Genomic DNA, 17,674 nt, shown 5'->3' on the forward strand with positions numbered 1-17,674 from the left:
ATTAATTTCAATAACAGAAGTCACTGTTTCAAACCTTAAACAGCGATATATTTAAAGAAAACATTTTCTAGAAAGCTATGCGACTGGGTTCTGTTACAATATCAACACAAATAAAATCAAATTAAATGAAAATAAATTGGATTTCTTTGTCCGTCTACAAATATATTTTGCTATAAATATAAATATTTGTATTCGTTTATATAAATGTGTTTACCTAAAGTCAATCAATTTACAATCGAATCGAAATAAGTTAACTCCGAAAGTTCAAGAGCGACTTCTCTCACTTGGGCGTTTAATACGCGAGTGAACGGGACAAACAGCAGCAGGTTTTCAGAGACACTGGAGTTAGATAATCGCTTTTATTCCTCTAGAAAGCTTGTTTTCACCCAAGCGCCCGATTGAGAGGATTCGTTGTGATCTGTTGAGATTATTTGTGAACGCGCAGAGAATGAAGAGCTCATGCATCACCACACATGCTTCCGGATGGGCCCGTCTGCAACTTTATCCTTTCATCCTTTCATCCGTCGTAACTCTCGGGATGCTGCTTAATGTTCTTGTTTGATGTGGACAAGCGCTTTACATTTTATTAGGTTATCAAAAAAGGTGAGTGGTGATTTTGCTCTTTTAGCGGTTTACTTTGACCTACATATGAATAATTTATGTTTATTTTAATTTTGTACTGAAAATGCGATCATAAATACGATGTTACACTTTTATTTTCCTTATTGTCTACTTAAGCACGTTTTGATATTGAACATTTACTTTACGCAGTAGCTTTTATACAGTATATATATTCAACAATGGTTTTGGTCTTTAGTATCAATGAAATGTCATGTTTTTGGACATGGTATCACTGTACAATATTCTTTTTACACATCTGGCTGAAGATTATCAACATTAAGTGCCTTGCATCAGTTTATTTCCGTGAAACTAACCTTAAAATATAATTGCAAGTGTGAACTACCATTTTTAGCCACTGGAACATGTGGAATAGTATTCTTTAGTGCTTTGAAGTACACGTATATGCCATAAAACGGGAATATGATCATTTTTATAGTACCATGGTAAAGTGTATAAAATAGTACCATGGTATTACAATCAGATACCAGAATTGCATCATTTTACAACTACTTATTTTTTGAGCGGTTTCGATTTCTTGTTATAAGTAGCTATACAAATGACAAGTCAACGTTTATTTTGTGATCAAAATGTGTTTATAAAATATTTTCTTTGTCATTTTGTGAATATGCACTCACACTAGCACATCTGAAACAATTTAGTAAAGGGATCTGATGATGGATGTTGATATTCTAATATGCTTTTTGTCCACAGTGCTCTACCAACTTCAGTCTTTAAGCTTCAAAACCACAGAAATCATTATCATTCCACTCACTCGCATGCCCAAATGCCACCATGCCCATCATCAGCAATGCCAACCACGACTTCAGCAACTTGTCAATCAGCACAGATGACAGCAGTATTGATCTCTACTTCACAGACATTCCTGAGACCGAAACCATCAAGGGTGTGTACTTTCAACGGGCCCAGCGACTCCTGGACACCTCAGCCCCCAAAGATGTTGACCACAGTAAACTGGCCCTCATCAACGTCGGAGGGGATCGCTACACGTTTCCCTGGAGCACACTGGAGCAATTTCCCCTCTCTCGTTTGGGACAGTTACGTCACTGCAGCTCCCCGGATGACATCACCCGGCTGTGCGACGACTACGATGAGACCCGGCGAGAATTCTTCTTCGACCGTAGCTCGGCTGCCTTCCAGGTGATCCTAAACTTTCTGGCGGCAGGGAAACTGAGACTGCTGCGGGAGCTGTGTGCCGTATCCCTGTCGGATGAGCTCGCTTACTGGGGCATCGAGCCTGGTCACATGGAGCGCTGCTGCAGACGGAGGATGTTGACATGTGTGGAGGAAGTGGCTGAGAGGAAGAGAAAGGAGGAAGAGAGGAGGAAGAAGAGGTCGGCTCCACAGAGACGGGAAAAGGGCTTCCTCAGGGACATGAGATGGCTACAGGAGGTCGTGGATAACCCTCATTCGGGATGGCTCGGGAAGGTCTTTGCGTGTTTTTCTGTGATCATGATTGCAGTGACGGTAATCAGCCTGTGCATCAGCACTATGCCTGATCACGACAGCAGGGTCAGTACACAAAATCTATGCTTTTATACTACTATACAGTATATACAGCCGTGGATAAAAAGAATATAAGACCATTGCAAATTTTGGGACAAAGAACTCCAACAGCTGTGAAATATTTATGTGAAAGACTGACAGCATGTCAAAACACATTAAAAAGTTGATTAAAAAAAGTTTGAACTTCTCCTAAATACATGTACAAATATTCCTTTTGCTGTTGTATCTGATTTTTGCTATTTGTCCTTTCACAGGGTGAATGCTCAGAAAAGTGCCGCAACATATTCATAGTTGAGACGGTGTGCGTTGCCTGGTTCTCTCTGGAGTTTCTGTTGCGCTTCTTACAGGCTGAAATCAAGCTGAAGTTCGTACGCAATCCACTCAACATCATAGACGTCATCGCCATTCTGCCATACTACATATCTTTGGTGGTCGATAAAGATGACATGGAAGAAACAGAGCTTCACAGAAGCGCCGGAGTGGGTCAAGGATATTTAGACAAGCTGGGTTTAATCCTGCGTCTCACACGTGCCCTTAGGATCCTGTATGTGATGCGGCTGGCGCGTCATTCCCTGGGCCTTCAGACTCTGGGCATGACCATGCACCGGAGCATGAGGGAGTTCGGACTTCTGCTTCTCTTCCTCTGTGTTGCCGTAGCTCTCTTCTCGCCTCTCGTCCACCTGGCAGAGAAAGAATTCGCAAAGAACAAGGCAACCAGCCCTCACAGCTTCAGTAGCATCCCCACGTCCTATTGGTGGGCGATCATCTCCATGACGACGGTGGGCTATGGCGACATGGTACCGCACAGCATACCCGGTCAGGTGGTGGCCTTTAGTAGCATACTGAGTGGCATCCTCATTATGGCTTTTCCCGCTACAATGATCTTCCACGTATTTTCTCGATCGTATCACGAGCTCAAGTGTGAACATGAAATGATTCGTAAGGAGGAGCAAGCAGCCATGGATGCTAGTGCTATAGAAGACCTCCAGAAAGAGTTGCCCTGACACTCTATCCTGTTACGACAGAGGCCGGAGTCAGATGCGGGAATCAAGAATAGTTTTATATACTGATCAAGGATTCACAGTCACAGAACACGAGAGAGCAGGCAGTCAATAATATACAGAACAAAGGATCCCACCAAAAAAAACCTAGGCTCGAGCGCTCGGCCGAAAATATTCGGGCAACTGATTCAAGGGATAACCCAGATCTGTCAGGGAGTTGCTGACTAAGGGGAAAAACAGGAGTTCGTGCAGAAAGTCTCGGTATAGTAATCCTCAGAGTAGAATGTAGTTCAACCTCCTGAATGTGCATGGGAGGGATAATCCATAGTCGGGAAACAAGGCCAATCCGTGGGAGGCTCGAGAGAAGCCACGCCCCGAGGGCCGGGAGGTGGTGATCAATAGTATTCGCCAGAGGAAGCACCATAGATGTCCGTAGTGACGATCCGAACCAAGAATCGGCGATCAGGGCAGATGAGATGGGGCTTTGTGGCGACTGTGAGGGAAACAGAAACACTGTGCAGAAAACAACAGCACTGGAGTCTGGACAGAGAGAACGGTGCACACCAAACAGTTAGTAAGTCCAACCACACTGACAGGGTAGTCGTCCTCCACAACCAGCGACTAGAAATCTGAAAGGCAGAGTCCCAGGCAGGGGTTAAATTCCAAGACACGAGAGTACTATCCAAGAAACGAGAGTACTGTCCAAGAAACGAGAGTACTGTGCAAGACACGAGAGTACTGTGCAAGACACGAGAGTACTGTGCAAGACACGAGAGTACTGTGCAAGACACGAGAGTACTGTGCAAGACACGAGAGTGCTGTGCAAGACACGAGAGTGCTGTGCAAGACACGAGAGTACTGTGCAAGACACGAGAGTACTGTGCAAGACACGAGAGTACTGTGCAAGACACGAGAGTGCTGTGCAAGACACGAGAGTGCTGTGCAAGACACGAGAGTACTGTGCAAGACACGAGAGTACTGTGCAAGACACGAGAGTACTGTGCAAGACACGAGAGTACTGTGCAAGACACGAGAGTACTGTGCATGACACGAGAGTACTGTGCAAGACACGAGAGTACTGTGCAAGACACGAGAGTACTGTGCATGACACGAGAGTACTGTGCAAGACACGAGAGTACTGTGCAAGACACGAGAGTACTGTGCAAGACACGAGAGTACTGTGCAAGACACGAGAGTACTGTGCAAGACACGAGAGTACTGTGCAAGACACGAGAGTACTATCCAAGACACGAGAGTACTATCCAAGACACGAGAGTACTATCCAAGACACGAGAGTACTATGCAAGACACGAGAGTACTATGCAAGACACGAGAGTACTATCCAAGACACGAGAGTACTATCCAAGACACGAGAGTAGTATGCAAGACACGAGAGTACTATCCAAGACACGAGAGTACTATCCAAGACACGAGAGTACTATCCAAGACACGAGACTATCAACGCAAGACACACTAACGATCTGACAAAGAGTGAGGAAATTGGCAAGACATATGTGGTGCGTGAATTAACCGGAAAGTGGGAACAGGTGTGTGTGATGAGTGGAAAAGACCACCCGGTGCACTAGTGGAAAGTGGAAACCTTAACTGTTATTTACATAACTCTACAAAACTGTTTCTGACATCTATTCTAAAGGAAACTGACTTTATGAGTTTCAATAAAATATGCTAATGAACAGGCTTTGTTTTCCTTTCCCAACAATTTGTTTAAATGTATTCAGTTACCTTACCTTCCTTTTATGTACTTGTTTTTCTTCTATAGTTTACAGAGATACTGCATGATGCTGTAATACTTTCCAGTTATACATGAAAATTTAAATGATAACATTTACGAATACTTTATTTGAGTTCATGTGTGTTTTTTCATAAATGTGTAAAGTGATGAAAATAATTTTGCCTGGGCACACTTTTAACATGAGTCTGAATTGTATATTCTTGTATTCGTATGGTTTGCTTTGAATCATAGAAATCTGGCATTTTTTATTTGGCATTAATAAATCTTGTAAACTTGTTTCCTTAACTTGAGTAATACCTTTGTAAATAACGTATCTTTTATATCGACATCCAATTTCCATTTACACATCACAATGCTTATGTGCTTGTTTGGTATACCAACATTAAAAAGATTTCAAATATAGTTAAATGGGGTGCACTTGTTTGTAAAGACTGCATGTTGAGTATGCCTCTCATTTATATATGTCATTTTCATTATTGCGATATAATAATGCCACAATAGGTTTGTGATGAACCTATTGAGAATGATATAGAGCCTGTCTACCTGTGATCACATTTACATGTTTCGTTGAAAGAGAAGCCACAGTAATTTGATCTAAGACAAACATTGAAATGCCTGTAAGCCCGATCATGGCTTTACCATGGCTTTAGGTCATTTAATTCAAGATGTTTTACTGTCACAATAGACTGTGTAGGCTTTTAAAATCACACCGCCTATTATGTTTATTGCAGAGCGTATGGTACCTCTCGAGGGGCCAGTTGCATAAACATTGTGTATTAACAACTATTCTCACTGACTAACAGTTAACTGATCGGTCTTACTTTTCAGATTTCTATTTGACCAATCGACTACTTTTATATAACTGACTTAAAGACGTTACGACCAGTCTTGAAGAAAAAAAAGGGTAGATAGACTTGTAAGCAGTTGATGTAGTTTATCCAACCGGCCCCCGGGGTTTTAGGTCTTTGGGAATTCTACCGTGGTTACCAAATGTAAGGCACTTAACATCCTGCTAAAGGTGTGCTGCAAAGAGCTGTGATAACCTGCTCTGGATTATTTAACAAATGATGTCTGCTTAGTGAAGCCCACACAGAATAGGGTATTTGCAAGTTTATACCGGAATAGCTTTCACTGTATTGTGCAGAGCGGCAGAACAGGTTGTTCTAAAATAAAAAGACCGAGCTCACTGTGTGCTGGAAAGGAGTGGATTTGTTCTCAGACACGTGGGAAAGGTTGATGATGCTTCATATTCGGACAATTGAGTGAAAGCAGAAAGATGGTGCAGGTCAAAGAGGAACAAAGGTAAATAGTTTTGTTTTAAAGTGTCCACTTCCATATTCATTTAGGAAATTAAAGGCATACTGGATATTAATGGATATATGAGTTTCAGATAGTCACAAGATCTTTGAAAGAGTTTGTACTGGCAAGTTTGTTTCATGTTTTTGATCCTACTTGTATAGCACCCCTGTATGCAACCATCATAACTAAAAGCTTTTTGTTTCGGTTGCCTCTTTATGTAGACATGTGAAAAGACTTGAATGTGGATTTAAAAGCAGATCTCTGTGTTCGTATGTCTTCTTCATCCCTTTGATGGTCCTGTTGCTGTTTTACTACATTGATCCCGATGTATTAATAGAAACCTGGGCATCAACCGTTGGATTTCTTTCTGAGTCATTTACCACACGCAACGAATCACAGTCTTGGATGCCTTCTGACCGATATTACGTGACTTATCCACAGAAGTATCATTTTGTTACAAATTTGCCCGAGAAATGTCAGAAGGAAAACACTTTTGTGGTTTTGATGGTGCCAGTAGAGTCAGGCAACACGGCCGCCCGGGATGCCATCCGTGCAACGTGGGGTACGGAGAAATTGGTGGAGGACAAGGTGGTGAGCGTGTTCTTTCTGCTGGGTTTGTCAAGCTCCGAGGAAAATACAAAGCTCAAAAAACAATTGCTGGAGGAAAGTGCCAGGTATCACGATATCCTGCAAAGCGATTTCCTGGACAGCTACGATAATCTCACCATTAAGACGATGGTGATGCTTGAATGGTTGGCTCAATACTGTCAGAACGCTTCTTATGCCATGAAAGTAGACTCTGATGTGTTTCTCAACGTCAACAATTTAGTGAAAATGCTTCTGTCTGCGCCAACCAAGAACTATATGAGTGGACTTGTGACTAGGGGTGGTTTGGTAGTGAGAGACCCTCAATCTAAATGGCACCTTCCAAAAAGTGTTTACACCCCAGCTTTGTATCCACCATACGCTCTGGGTTTGGGGTACGTGCTCTCTTTAGACCTTCCAAAGAAGCTTGTTGAAGCAGCTCAACACGTCAAAGCAGTTTACATAGAGGACGTCTATTTAGGAATGTGCATGAAGCATTTAGGAATATCACTGACGTATCCATCAAGAGGAGACCTGTTTCACGTGTTCCCTGTGAAATATAACCGCTGCCGATATTCCCATCTCATCGCCACGACTACACAAAGCATAGAAGACCAAGTAGAGTTTTGGAAGGATTTGCAAAAACCACAGCCACCTTGCTAGGGATCATATGTAGCTGTATTTATGATGGTCATACTCATAAAATAAGCCGACAGATTAAGACAAACGTAATATACTACAAGATCTTGGTTATTTAAATGTACAGTAAAATGTGAAATCCAGGATAAAGTCACATGATCTCATTTTGAGATTAGAAGCACTATGATAGAAAGATGTGTTTACTGTTGTTAATGATAGATAACATGATATATTTTGATATGCCATACTCAAACATTCATTTATTGTATGTAACGTTTGTGAAAACGAGGCTGAAGTCTCAAAATCTAATTAGGAGCATCAAAGTTTGATTTCAACTATTAATTTCACTATAATTTCAATCTCTGACATGGTCTTGCTCAGTCTCTATTAAATATATCAAGTTTATATTTTCACAGATTGTTCTTTACATTACTTAGGACGCATTTATATAAAAAGACAGTAAATGACAAAAAAAGATACTTCAGCTAGGTTTTCACACACTATCACAAATACTGAAAACCAAGATAAAATACTAATTTTAATGAAATGTAATAATTTACAGAGCTACTTCAGTGTTTCTATTTGTGTGCTGTTATATTGTATTGCATTTAATATACGTATTTTGCCGTTAATAAATGGTGCCATGGCCAGATGGTCATGTCCTCACAGGAAAATTATGTAAAGAGACATTTACTTGGGTGTGGCACGAGGATTTGTTAAACAAATGTTTCTGAAGCTTTTATGGTGTGATGAATACTGTTTATAGAGTAATGCTTAAATTATCTGTTGAGATTTTAACTGCAAATACAAATTAAAAGTAATGGAAACTTCAAGAATTAAAAGTAATTTTTTATCGATGCTTTATCATGTGTAGTACACAAAAAATAAAAATTTTATAACTTTACCATGGTAGTGGAAGTGATGTTGTCATATGAGGTTGTGTAGTTCTAGGTTTTAAACACATTCCATAAAATCTGTGTACATCATTTGTTATCTTCATTGTTTGTTGTGATAAGTAAACTTATAAAAAAATAAGTTCTGTCTTTCAAAAGTAAGACTTAAATGTGAAGAATTATTTTGTGACACACACATTACCCTTAGAATGGCATCTGGTGGTGTTTTATTGAGTGAATAAGATAAAAAAAAATCACTAAATATTGGTTGGGACAATGACTGGGACATATACCTAGTAATAGTTATTGCATAAATGACTGCATGAATTGTATGAATTGTTGCATTGTATTTATTTTTGGTGAAATGTAAATGATGACAACAATAACTGCGGTGTTATAAAAGGATTTGAACTAGTTTTAACTTTCAAACATTACAAATTAAAGTTTTTCTCAATTTAATCCACACATTATGTTCAATTCAATTCAATTCAATTTTATTTATATAGCGCTTTTCACAATTTGCATTGTTCCAAAGCAGCTTTACAGGGGAAAAACGAAAAACCCAAGAAAGGGTAAAACACACTACATGGTGTTTTATATAATAAATCCAATTATTCCAGTAAATAATATCTAATGTCAGCATCTCCTGGTGGTTTATTAAACATATTTGCTTTAAGTGAATGCTTGGCTGAAAAGATGTGTCTTTAATCTAGATTTAAATTGGGCGAGTGTGTCTGATCCTCGAATAGTGTCAGGAAGGCTATTCCAGAGTTTAGGTGCTACGTATGAGAAAGCTCGGCCCCCCCTATGTTAAATTATACAACAGTTCTTTCTGGTTCTCAAATCTAATTGGCTGAAAGCCATGCGATAATCCAGTACCTGTCGTGATTCTGCCTCTTCATGTTTATCTCAGTCTTGGGGGAGGATCATGACAGACCCATGTGTTTAGTGTAGAGAGGGACATGTCATGTCTCTTGTTTCAGTTTATATTATCGTGTTTTTTTAGTTTTTTGTGTTCATTAAAGTTTTTGTTCATTCGTTACCACTGTCTGCACTTGGGTACATTCTCTTATCTTGGAAATCCTGACAAGTATCTCTAAGGGAACCACTTCACCGCTTCACTCCGCCACTAAACCAACGTGGACTATGCTGTCCTCGTAACTGCTTCACTCTGAACAACAACACACAAACAGCAGTTTAGCCTTTCCAGAAAGTTTACTTCTGTGGTCTTTTCTCATATTTTTGTTCAACTTTAATACAACAAACAAGATATGAAATTACAGATTGTACATCAATTTGTTTGGTAAACATCTGCACACGGTGTATTTGTGAAAATTAAGTTCTTTCACATTGCATCAATAACAACTTAACTTGCAAGAATCAATAATAAGAATGCTTATGTATGAGCAGTTCAGTGAACCGCGGTTTCATGCTGTCAAAGAATGACCAAACACTCGACCCAAAAGCCTTTGATAATGAGATTTGATCATTTGTAACGGAGGTTTGCTGGGCTGGAACTCGTGGCAGAAGAAAATCGTTCCCAAGGTTTTTAAAGACACTTCGTGTCATTTCTGATTTATCTAGACACTTGTTAAATGTGTATAAATGCATTTTCGCTCTCGTAGTCAGCCATCATTGGCTGTGATTGCCTGCGGTTTCGTGCCTCTGGCCTTATTACAGCCATAATGATATACACTCACCTAAAGGATTATTAGGAACACCATACTAATACTGTGTTTGACCACTTTCGCCTTCAGAACTGCCTTAATTCTACGTGGCATTGATTCAACAAGGTGCTGAAAGCATTCTTTAGAAATGTTAGCCCATATTGATAGGATAACATCTTGCAGTTGATGGAGATTTGTGGGATGGACACCCAGGGCACGAAGCTCCCGTTCCACCACATCCCAAAGATGCTCTATTGGGTTGAAATCTGGTCTCTGAATGTCTCAACAGAAATCTAGACTCATCAGACCAGGCAACATTTTTCCAGTCTTCAACTGTCAACTGGTGAGCTCGTGCAAATTGTAGCCTCTTTATCCTATTTGTAGTGGAGATGAGTGGTACCCGGTGGGGTCTTCTCCTCAAGGTTGTGCGTGTTGTGGCTTCACAAATGCTTTGCTGCATACATTGGTTGTAACGAGTGGATATTTCAGTCAAAGCTGCTCTTCTATCAGCTTGAATCAGTCGGCCCATTCTCCTCTGACCTCTAGCATCAACAAGGCATTGTCGCCCACAGGACTGCCGCATACTGGATGTTTTTCCCTTTTCACGCCATTCTTTGCAAACCCTAGAAATGGTTGTGCGTGAAAATCCCAGTAACTGAGCAGATTGTGAAATACAAACAACCATGCCACGCTCAAAATTGCTTAAATCACCTTTCTTTCCCATTCTGACATTCAGTATGGAGTTCAGGGCCCGGTTTTTCAAAAGTAATCCACTAGGATTTTGGATAACGGATTGGATCAAATCTTGAAAATGTGTTTTTCAAAAGAAAAAACGGATCACATAATTGGATTAGATCACGTAATCCAATCTTGGTTTTGATCTGGCTCAAACCTTTAGTTTGGGTTTTTCAGAACTTTTTTGTAGGATTTGGATCACTTTGATCCAAAATAGCTGGATTAAACTGATCCCATCAGAAGGGTGGATTCAGCGTGGATTTCATGCCCAAAATGTAATGAAAACTTTAAAAATGTATCAAATAATAATATATTTGGATCATGCAGTATCTTACAAGATATCCTATTTATTCATAAGGTTTTAATTTTATTTGTTCATCCGGCAGGCTACAGTGATTACGTAGGCTTTAACGTATTCAGCCTTTCAGTATAGGCCTACAGCAAAGTAGAAAGAGTTTGGCCTCCAAACAGCTGTCAAAATTGACCAAAAACAATCAATTTTATTCTGTCACTAATTGATATATATATTCATCACAATCGAAAATAGTTTTGTTTGTAGAATATTTATTATTGATGCATGCAAGGATTACAGAATAACCAAAAAAATGCAAAGAATGGCAATCACTGATTTTTGAAATCCAAAACAAATCCAAATCAGAAATAGTGTCTAACTATTGTGTCCCTTGTTGTACGTCCTTGTTTGCTCGTTCTGGCAGCGGAACAACCGACTCTGACCAAACTGCAGCAAACCAAGGCCAGACTTGAGATCCGCCTCCTAAAGGCTACGCTCAGACAAGCTGGTCTCTCCACATCAGATGATGAAGTCTGAAATTATTGTGGAGTATTTGACATTAAGTCTTTTATTTTAATTCAATATATCTATACTTGATACTTGTTATAAATATCCTCAATGTACAGTGTTTGTGTTGTAGGTCTCAGATGAGCGTGTGTTTTCATTTCAAATAAAAATAAATGTATATTGACCCCACACTGGCTATTCTACTTTTTGCTCTTTACATATCTGTAGTTCTACATTGTGATTTCCTTTCCTGTTTGAGCACTGGTTATCCAGTTTTGGTGATCCTGAAAAGTTCCTATCCGGATCAGATTGATCCAATCCGATGTTGCTTTAAAAAACTGGCTCCAAAAGTAAGATGGATTACGTGATCACGGATCGCAAAAAAAGGATTACTAAATCCAGATCAATTTTATCCGGATTAAACCTTTTGAAAAACCGGGCCCAGGAGATTGTCTTGACCAGGGCCACACCCCTAAATGCATTGAAGCAACTGCAATGTGATTGGTTGATTAGATAATTGCATTAATGAGAAATTGAACAGGTGTTCCTAATAATCCTTTAGGTGAGTGTAGAGTCCCACCACACTCCTACTGCAGCGATATTGCATTCATATAGAGGATACATCCTTACAAACTATTAATGAATAATATTCAGAAGTGTACGCGGTATTAAAAAGTTTCAGCCCCATCTGTTTGTACAGTATGCGACTGAGTCTGATTTACTCAAGTCAAATTTGCTATAGACATTTCATAATGGCAGTAATCCTTTTTCTTCTAAGCTTCTCCAGTTCCAGCTTTATACTTGTACATTAAAAAGGATGAAAAAGGAGATCACTAGAATACAAAGCTGGGTATAAGTGTTTGGCTTTGAAGCCCAATTAAAGGATAAATAAACAAAACAATATGAACATTCTTTCTGTATTTTAAAAGGATTTAGACAAAGAAGCTTTACGGAGGGTCAGGTTGGGTTACAAGTTGATGCCCCCCTCTTATCTCAGTTGGTGTACAGCATGAAAACAACAAAAGCAGAGCTAATCCTGTTTAAATGACCCAAACTCTATAATTAAGGAATTCTTTAGGAACACATTTTAAGATTATTTACTAGAATGAATGCAAACAGGCCTACTTGTCGAAGCCATTTACATTTACATTTATATTCAAACGGGAGCTACTATTCAAGAACATCTTTTAAATAAAGTACACTGGAAAAATCGCATCACTGGTCGCCAAGAAGACACTCATTCGTCTTAAATTGATATGTCAAGATCCCATTTCACCTGAATAAATAAATCAATGATTGAATTCATAAGTCAAGTAAAATAAATAAACAATATTTGATTTGATTTGATTTGATCACATTTTGCTCTCATTTCTGTCTTTTACTTTATCGAGTGAGTTTAACTGTTTGAAGACCATTGTTTGCATGAAGGTGGGTCCAATTAGCATCCAGAAATCGTCGATCTCCCCGCCCACACCGACCAATCGGTATGTAGAAATTACCCTCGTCCCGCCCACTTAAGCCAATCAGTTTGCACAGAGGTCACATCGGCCCCGCCCACATGGACCGGATTCAAATAAAAAGGACGCGAGACGCTCCCAAATCATTCCCATTGATGTCAGTAGTGTTGCGAGAAATCAAAGTAAGTGTTTATCGATCCTAAACCGGACCGGATGTTATATTCAATATATGATGCGATTATTATTATTATTAATAATAATAATAATAATAATAGTAATAAAAACGACGACGACGTGTTGTTTATTCTGCGAATTAGCATATCGCTCGCGACGTCCTTTACGTAGCGGTTAATGTATGTTTATAAGATACCGTAAGAAATATCGTGGATGAAGTCATGACTTTGATCAACGTTTTATGAGTTAACACTAGAGTAGTGTGCATGACCTGAGTACTACTCTTAATTGTAAAAGTTTGCACGTACAGTCTTTATTTGTGATCTAACTCTGGATTTAGTTTTCTATATTCATTAATAGTTAACTTATTAGCTGTGGTTATTATACGTAGTTTAATTGGTAATGGCGTGCACAATTTGTAACTTGTTTCTATTAATCTTGGCTTCCAAAACTAGAAACGCAATCCGCCAGATTTCTAAAGACATTTGCTGTGCATTTGTTCAATAAGCAAGTAATGTATGTTTAACCTTTTCATTGAACTTGCCCCTATATTCATATAGGCGTGTGTGTTCCCTGGGAGTGAAGCCTATATGATGCACATTTAACTCTCTTTATGAAGCAGGAACAATTACACAACAGAGTTTAACGGACAGCGAAGGAAGCCATACATGTCACCACTGCACCACCTATCGGTCAAAGCGTTTAACTGCACACGAATCCAGTAATCATGAAAAAGGCATTTTATAATGACTAAGATTAATTAATTGACTCCACTAACAACAAAGCAGGTAGTCAAAGAAACAAGCATAACGTCTCCCACTCACAGGATACCTATTGTTCTCCCGGCTCACATGATACCTGTTGTTCTCTTGTTGCACTGGGATCAGTCTTGCTTTGCGCCTGAAGTTCAATTAGTTTGTAACTGAGCCAATGCGCGACAAAGCAACACCTCTAGATCTGTCGTCTTTCCAATTCTACCAGATCTTTAATTCCCTCGAGTCAAACCCGTAGATTGCTGTAATGGGTGCCAAAAACATTCAAGAAATGATTTGAGCGATTCGATAACATTCCTGTTACTCGTGCTTTCAGGTACATTCCGGTTTAGCAACTGATTATGTAACCAACATATTTGTTTTGTGAGTGTTTTTGTGCAAAACTGTGTGTTATGTGTATATATACATACTTTAAGAACAATACATCTTCATTGGTCATGGGCCGTCACGCACAATGCAACTACAGTATGTGCGTCTTTTGTCACACACTGTCTTTACTATTGGTTGTCGAACTGTTTTCATCCAAACTCACTTTACGGGTTACACAACACCTGACAGTGAGATGCTTCTCACGTGAGAGCACCTTATAAGAGCAGCTCACTGAAATAGAAGCAGAGTTCTCATTTCTTTCTGTCCTTCTGCAGAATTGGAGTTTGCAAGCAAGCTGGGCCCCTAGCACAGAAAATGGGTGAGAATGTTTTTTACTTTTCAATTGAGAACTGTTTGCTTGAACATGGGATTTCTGATGGCTCCCTCTTTGAACAGATAACATGCCTCTTTCATCTGCGGACAAACTAGTTCCATAATAATTTCCTTTTATAATCTGAGCTCAAAGATGAAAGTGTGGTTATTGGGTATGTGAGCTTAATATGGATGTTTATCCTAAATCCTATAAATGTAATTATGTCCCAAATGTTCTTAAATTATACATACGGATATTGTGATGAATATAAAAGTAAACCCATTTTAAGTACCTGTTCTATGTGGGCTTCATGCTTTCACAAGGGTCAGGTTGCAAATCTGCTTGTGAATAAAATGCAAGAATGTTTAAGCCTCGAAACACCATCATACACTTCACGAATACTGGATCGGAAAGCAATAATTCATAATATTTGAACTATTGAATGCAATATTTAATGCGTTCTTCTGCATTGCACTGTTGTCACTAGTGGTCAACCGATATGTTTTTTTTAATGCCCGATACCAATATTAAGAAAGCAGTGTGGCTGATTGGCCGATATGACACAAATGCGAGAAAATGAGGTGCACAGAATATTGGTGAAACTAAATGAACAATTATTGTGTATTGCATGCCCATTTCGTAACACGTTTTAACACATGAAGAGGTCCACACATGACATTATCACTATCTCTAGTTGTCACCATCTTTCCATGAACAAATCTGACCTTTCTCTTCACAGACTGAACTGAATGTGTTCTGTAAACTCTTGAGACTGTTTCTGAGATATTCAAACCGCCACGGAATTCCCTGATTTAAAGTTACACAGACATCATTCAGAAATGGGCTTTGACCTCCTACTGCTTTGAGTTACTGACATAAGGTGTATCAGAGCGTGTAAAATGAGAATTTCACCTCCACATATTTCATAGCCGTTTATTCTCTAGAAAAATCTAGTTTAATGCTCACCTTTTGTCTTTATGGATGCCTTTTTATTCTGTTGATCTTCTAGATGTGTTGTTGAAAAACTATTATACAGATCTTCACAAGCTGTATGTAGATGTTAAAATGCTTGAATATGTCTCCTTATGTTTGTAAATCTATGCAGCACAGAAGACGGCGCTGGTTGTTTACGCCCATCAGAGTCCTGCATCATTCAACGCAGCGGCGCGTGATGTAGCGGTCGAGGCCCTGAAAGACCAAGGCTTTAAAGTCTTGGTGTCAGACCTTTATGCTATGAACTTCAAAGCCACAGCTACCGCAGATGATATTAAAGGTAAAGAGTTTTACTGTAAACATGATTCTTCAAATATCTTCCAACTGTTCTGCAAAAATAAAAGCAGAATGAATGTAACCACTGCAGAATAATATATTGAAACGAGACCGTTTTACTGTAACTCAAGGTGATCTGAAGAACCCTGAGCTCTTCCGTTACAACGAAGAGACAAGTGTTGCATGGAAAGAAGGTCGACTAAGCGACGACATCACAGAGGAACAGAATAAGGTTAAACAGGCGGAGCTAGTCATCTTTCAGGTAACCCCAGAAAGCACATTTCAGATTGTTCATTATAACCGCATCCTTGATCTCCAATGATGATATCATTTGATATATTTGCAGTTCCCGCTCTACTGGTTCAGTATGCCTGCCATCATGAAGGGCTGGATAGACCGCGTCTTAACTAGCGGATTTGCTTACACCCTAGAGAGGATGTATGAGAACGGCCTTTTAAAGGTTCGGACTTTCAAATGAATGAGAAATCTTGTGTTTTGTGCACTGGATATTGTAATTCCCATGGTAGAATTTAATTCAGTTTGGTGACTGTGGTTAACAAATGGATTTAATCGTGTCATTTCTAATTTACAACAAAGGGGAAAAAGGCCATGCTTTCCATAACCACTGGAGGAATGGAGTCAATGTATATGCCTGATGGTCTCAATGGGGATATCAATGTTTTACTCTGGCCCATACAGGTGAGCTTACATTTAAAAATGAGATTTAAAAAGGCAATATTAACTCTCTCGTTGTTCCAAACCTTTATGCTGTAACTTTTTCTCTAGGGCACAAAGAGAAAGATAAAAACTTAAAGCATCCCCTGCTAAACGCATTACATATGAGCTATGAGCATGAACCACTTTTATGGGGTTTCTGTTTAAAAAAGCAACTTTACAAAATCGCTCTGCTTTGCGTGAAATGACATCATATGGATTTGTATTTCATTTGATCGTAGGTTTTCTTAAAGAAAATGTATTATATCATGTGTAGGTAACAACAGATTTGATGTTTTGTGATCTACAGAGTGGTGTGCTGCATTTCTGTGGGTTTGAGGTTCTTGCCCCACAGATATTTTGGTGTCCGGCACATTGCCCGGCACCCGTAAGAACGGCCAAGTTAGATGGATGGCGGGAGAGGCTGAGCGTTCTAATGGCAGAAAAGCATCTGTCCTTTGCTCCACTTGAAAAGTTTGACCTGAGTTTCCAAGGAGGTTTCAAGCTACGGTCTGAGGTGAAGGAGAAGTGTGCATCTCTGTCCCATGGTCTCAGCACCGGACATCATCTGGGCAAACCACTTCCTCCTCACAACCAGACTAAAGCCCAATAAAAGTGCCGCATGATGTAGGCCTACTGTAAACTTACTCATTCATTGCTCATGCAATAGTTATAACATGATGATAAAGATTATTATAAAACCAACAACTAGCAGCAGTCATGATATGATGAATCTTTTTCACTTTTCTAATATCTGTTCAGTATGTACCTGCAAAGCCTTTTGAATGTCTTTTGAAATGAAATTTTACATTCTAACTACTGAATAATAAAGAGATCTTTCTAATTTAAAGTAACATAATTTGTTATCTTCATTGTGATAAGTAAACCGTATCTAACTTACTATTTACTTGTCTTTCCAAAGAAAGACTTTAATGTGAAGAGTTTAGTAAGAGACTTAATGGCATCTGATGTTGTATTCAGTGACTAGGATATAGAAAATGATAGGGATAAATACCTAGAGAAGGGTATTGCATTTTTATTTTTTCGTGAAATATAAATAAAAACATAACTTTGGTTTTTGTAATAAAA

General features: G+C 39.2%; 3 protein-coding genes across 3 annotated transcripts; all 3 read left to right on the top strand.

Moving 5' to 3' along the window:
* Window positions 1–396: 396 nt before the first annotated feature.
* On the top strand, window positions 397–5,283 carry kcng4b (potassium voltage-gated channel, subfamily G, member 4b). The gene is made up of 3 exons (XM_079456402.1): window positions 397–603; window positions 1,333–2,151; window positions 2,400–5,283. Exons 2-3 carry the CDS (start codon window positions 1,414–1,416, stop codon window positions 3,147–3,149), a joined length of 1,488 nt encoding a protein of 495 aa, XP_079312528.1. The 5' UTR covers window positions 397–603; window positions 1,333–1,413; the 3' UTR covers window positions 3,150–5,283.
* A 1,320-nt stretch (window positions 5,284–6,603) lies between these two features.
* On the top strand, window positions 6,604–7,446 carry LOC306897988 (beta-1,3-galactosyltransferase 2; the record flags this gene model as incomplete). The annotated part of the gene is made up of 1 exon (XM_079463180.1): window positions 6,604–7,446. The coding sequence occupies one exon, from the start codon at window positions 6,604–6,606 to the stop codon at window positions 7,444–7,446; it is 843 nt and encodes a 280-aa protein (XP_079319306.1).
* Window positions 7,447–13,088: 5,642 nt separating this feature from the next.
* On the top strand, window positions 13,089–17,668 carry LOC306900577 (NAD(P)H dehydrogenase [quinone] 1-like). Its single transcript, XM_079467696.1, has 7 exons — window positions 13,089–13,155; window positions 14,565–14,608; window positions 15,708–15,875; window positions 16,003–16,133; window positions 16,218–16,331; window positions 16,469–16,570; window positions 16,896–17,668. Exons 2-7 carry the CDS (start codon window positions 14,605–14,607, stop codon window positions 17,196–17,198), a joined length of 822 nt encoding a protein of 273 aa, XP_079323822.1. The 5' UTR covers window positions 13,089–13,155; window positions 14,565–14,604; the 3' UTR covers window positions 17,199–17,668.
* The last annotated feature ends 6 nt before the right edge of the window (window positions 17,669–17,674 follow it).

This window comes from Barbatula barbatula (genome assembly GCF_947034865.1).
Source record: "Barbatula barbatula genome assembly, chromosome: 1".
Lineage (NCBI taxonomy): Eukaryota > Metazoa > Chordata > Actinopteri > Cypriniformes > Nemacheilidae > Barbatula > Barbatula barbatula.

Coding starts and splice junctions, on each gene's coding strand:
- kcng4b (XM_079456402.1), top strand. CDS start 1,414: ATGCCCATCATCAGCAATGCCAACCACGACTTCAGCAACTTGTCAATC. Junction 2,152..2,399: donor TGCCTGATCACGACAGCAGG/GTCAGTACACAA, acceptor GTCCTTTCACAG/GGTGAATGCTCAGAAAAGTG.
- LOC306900577 (XM_079467696.1), top strand. Junction 15,876..16,002: donor TACCGCAGATGATATTAAAG/GTAAAGAGTTTT, acceptor CTGTAACTCAAG/GTGATCTGAAGAACCCTGAG. Junction 16,134..16,217: donor CGGAGCTAGTCATCTTTCAG/GTAACCCCAGAA, acceptor ATATATTTGCAG/TTCCCGCTCTACTGGTTCAG.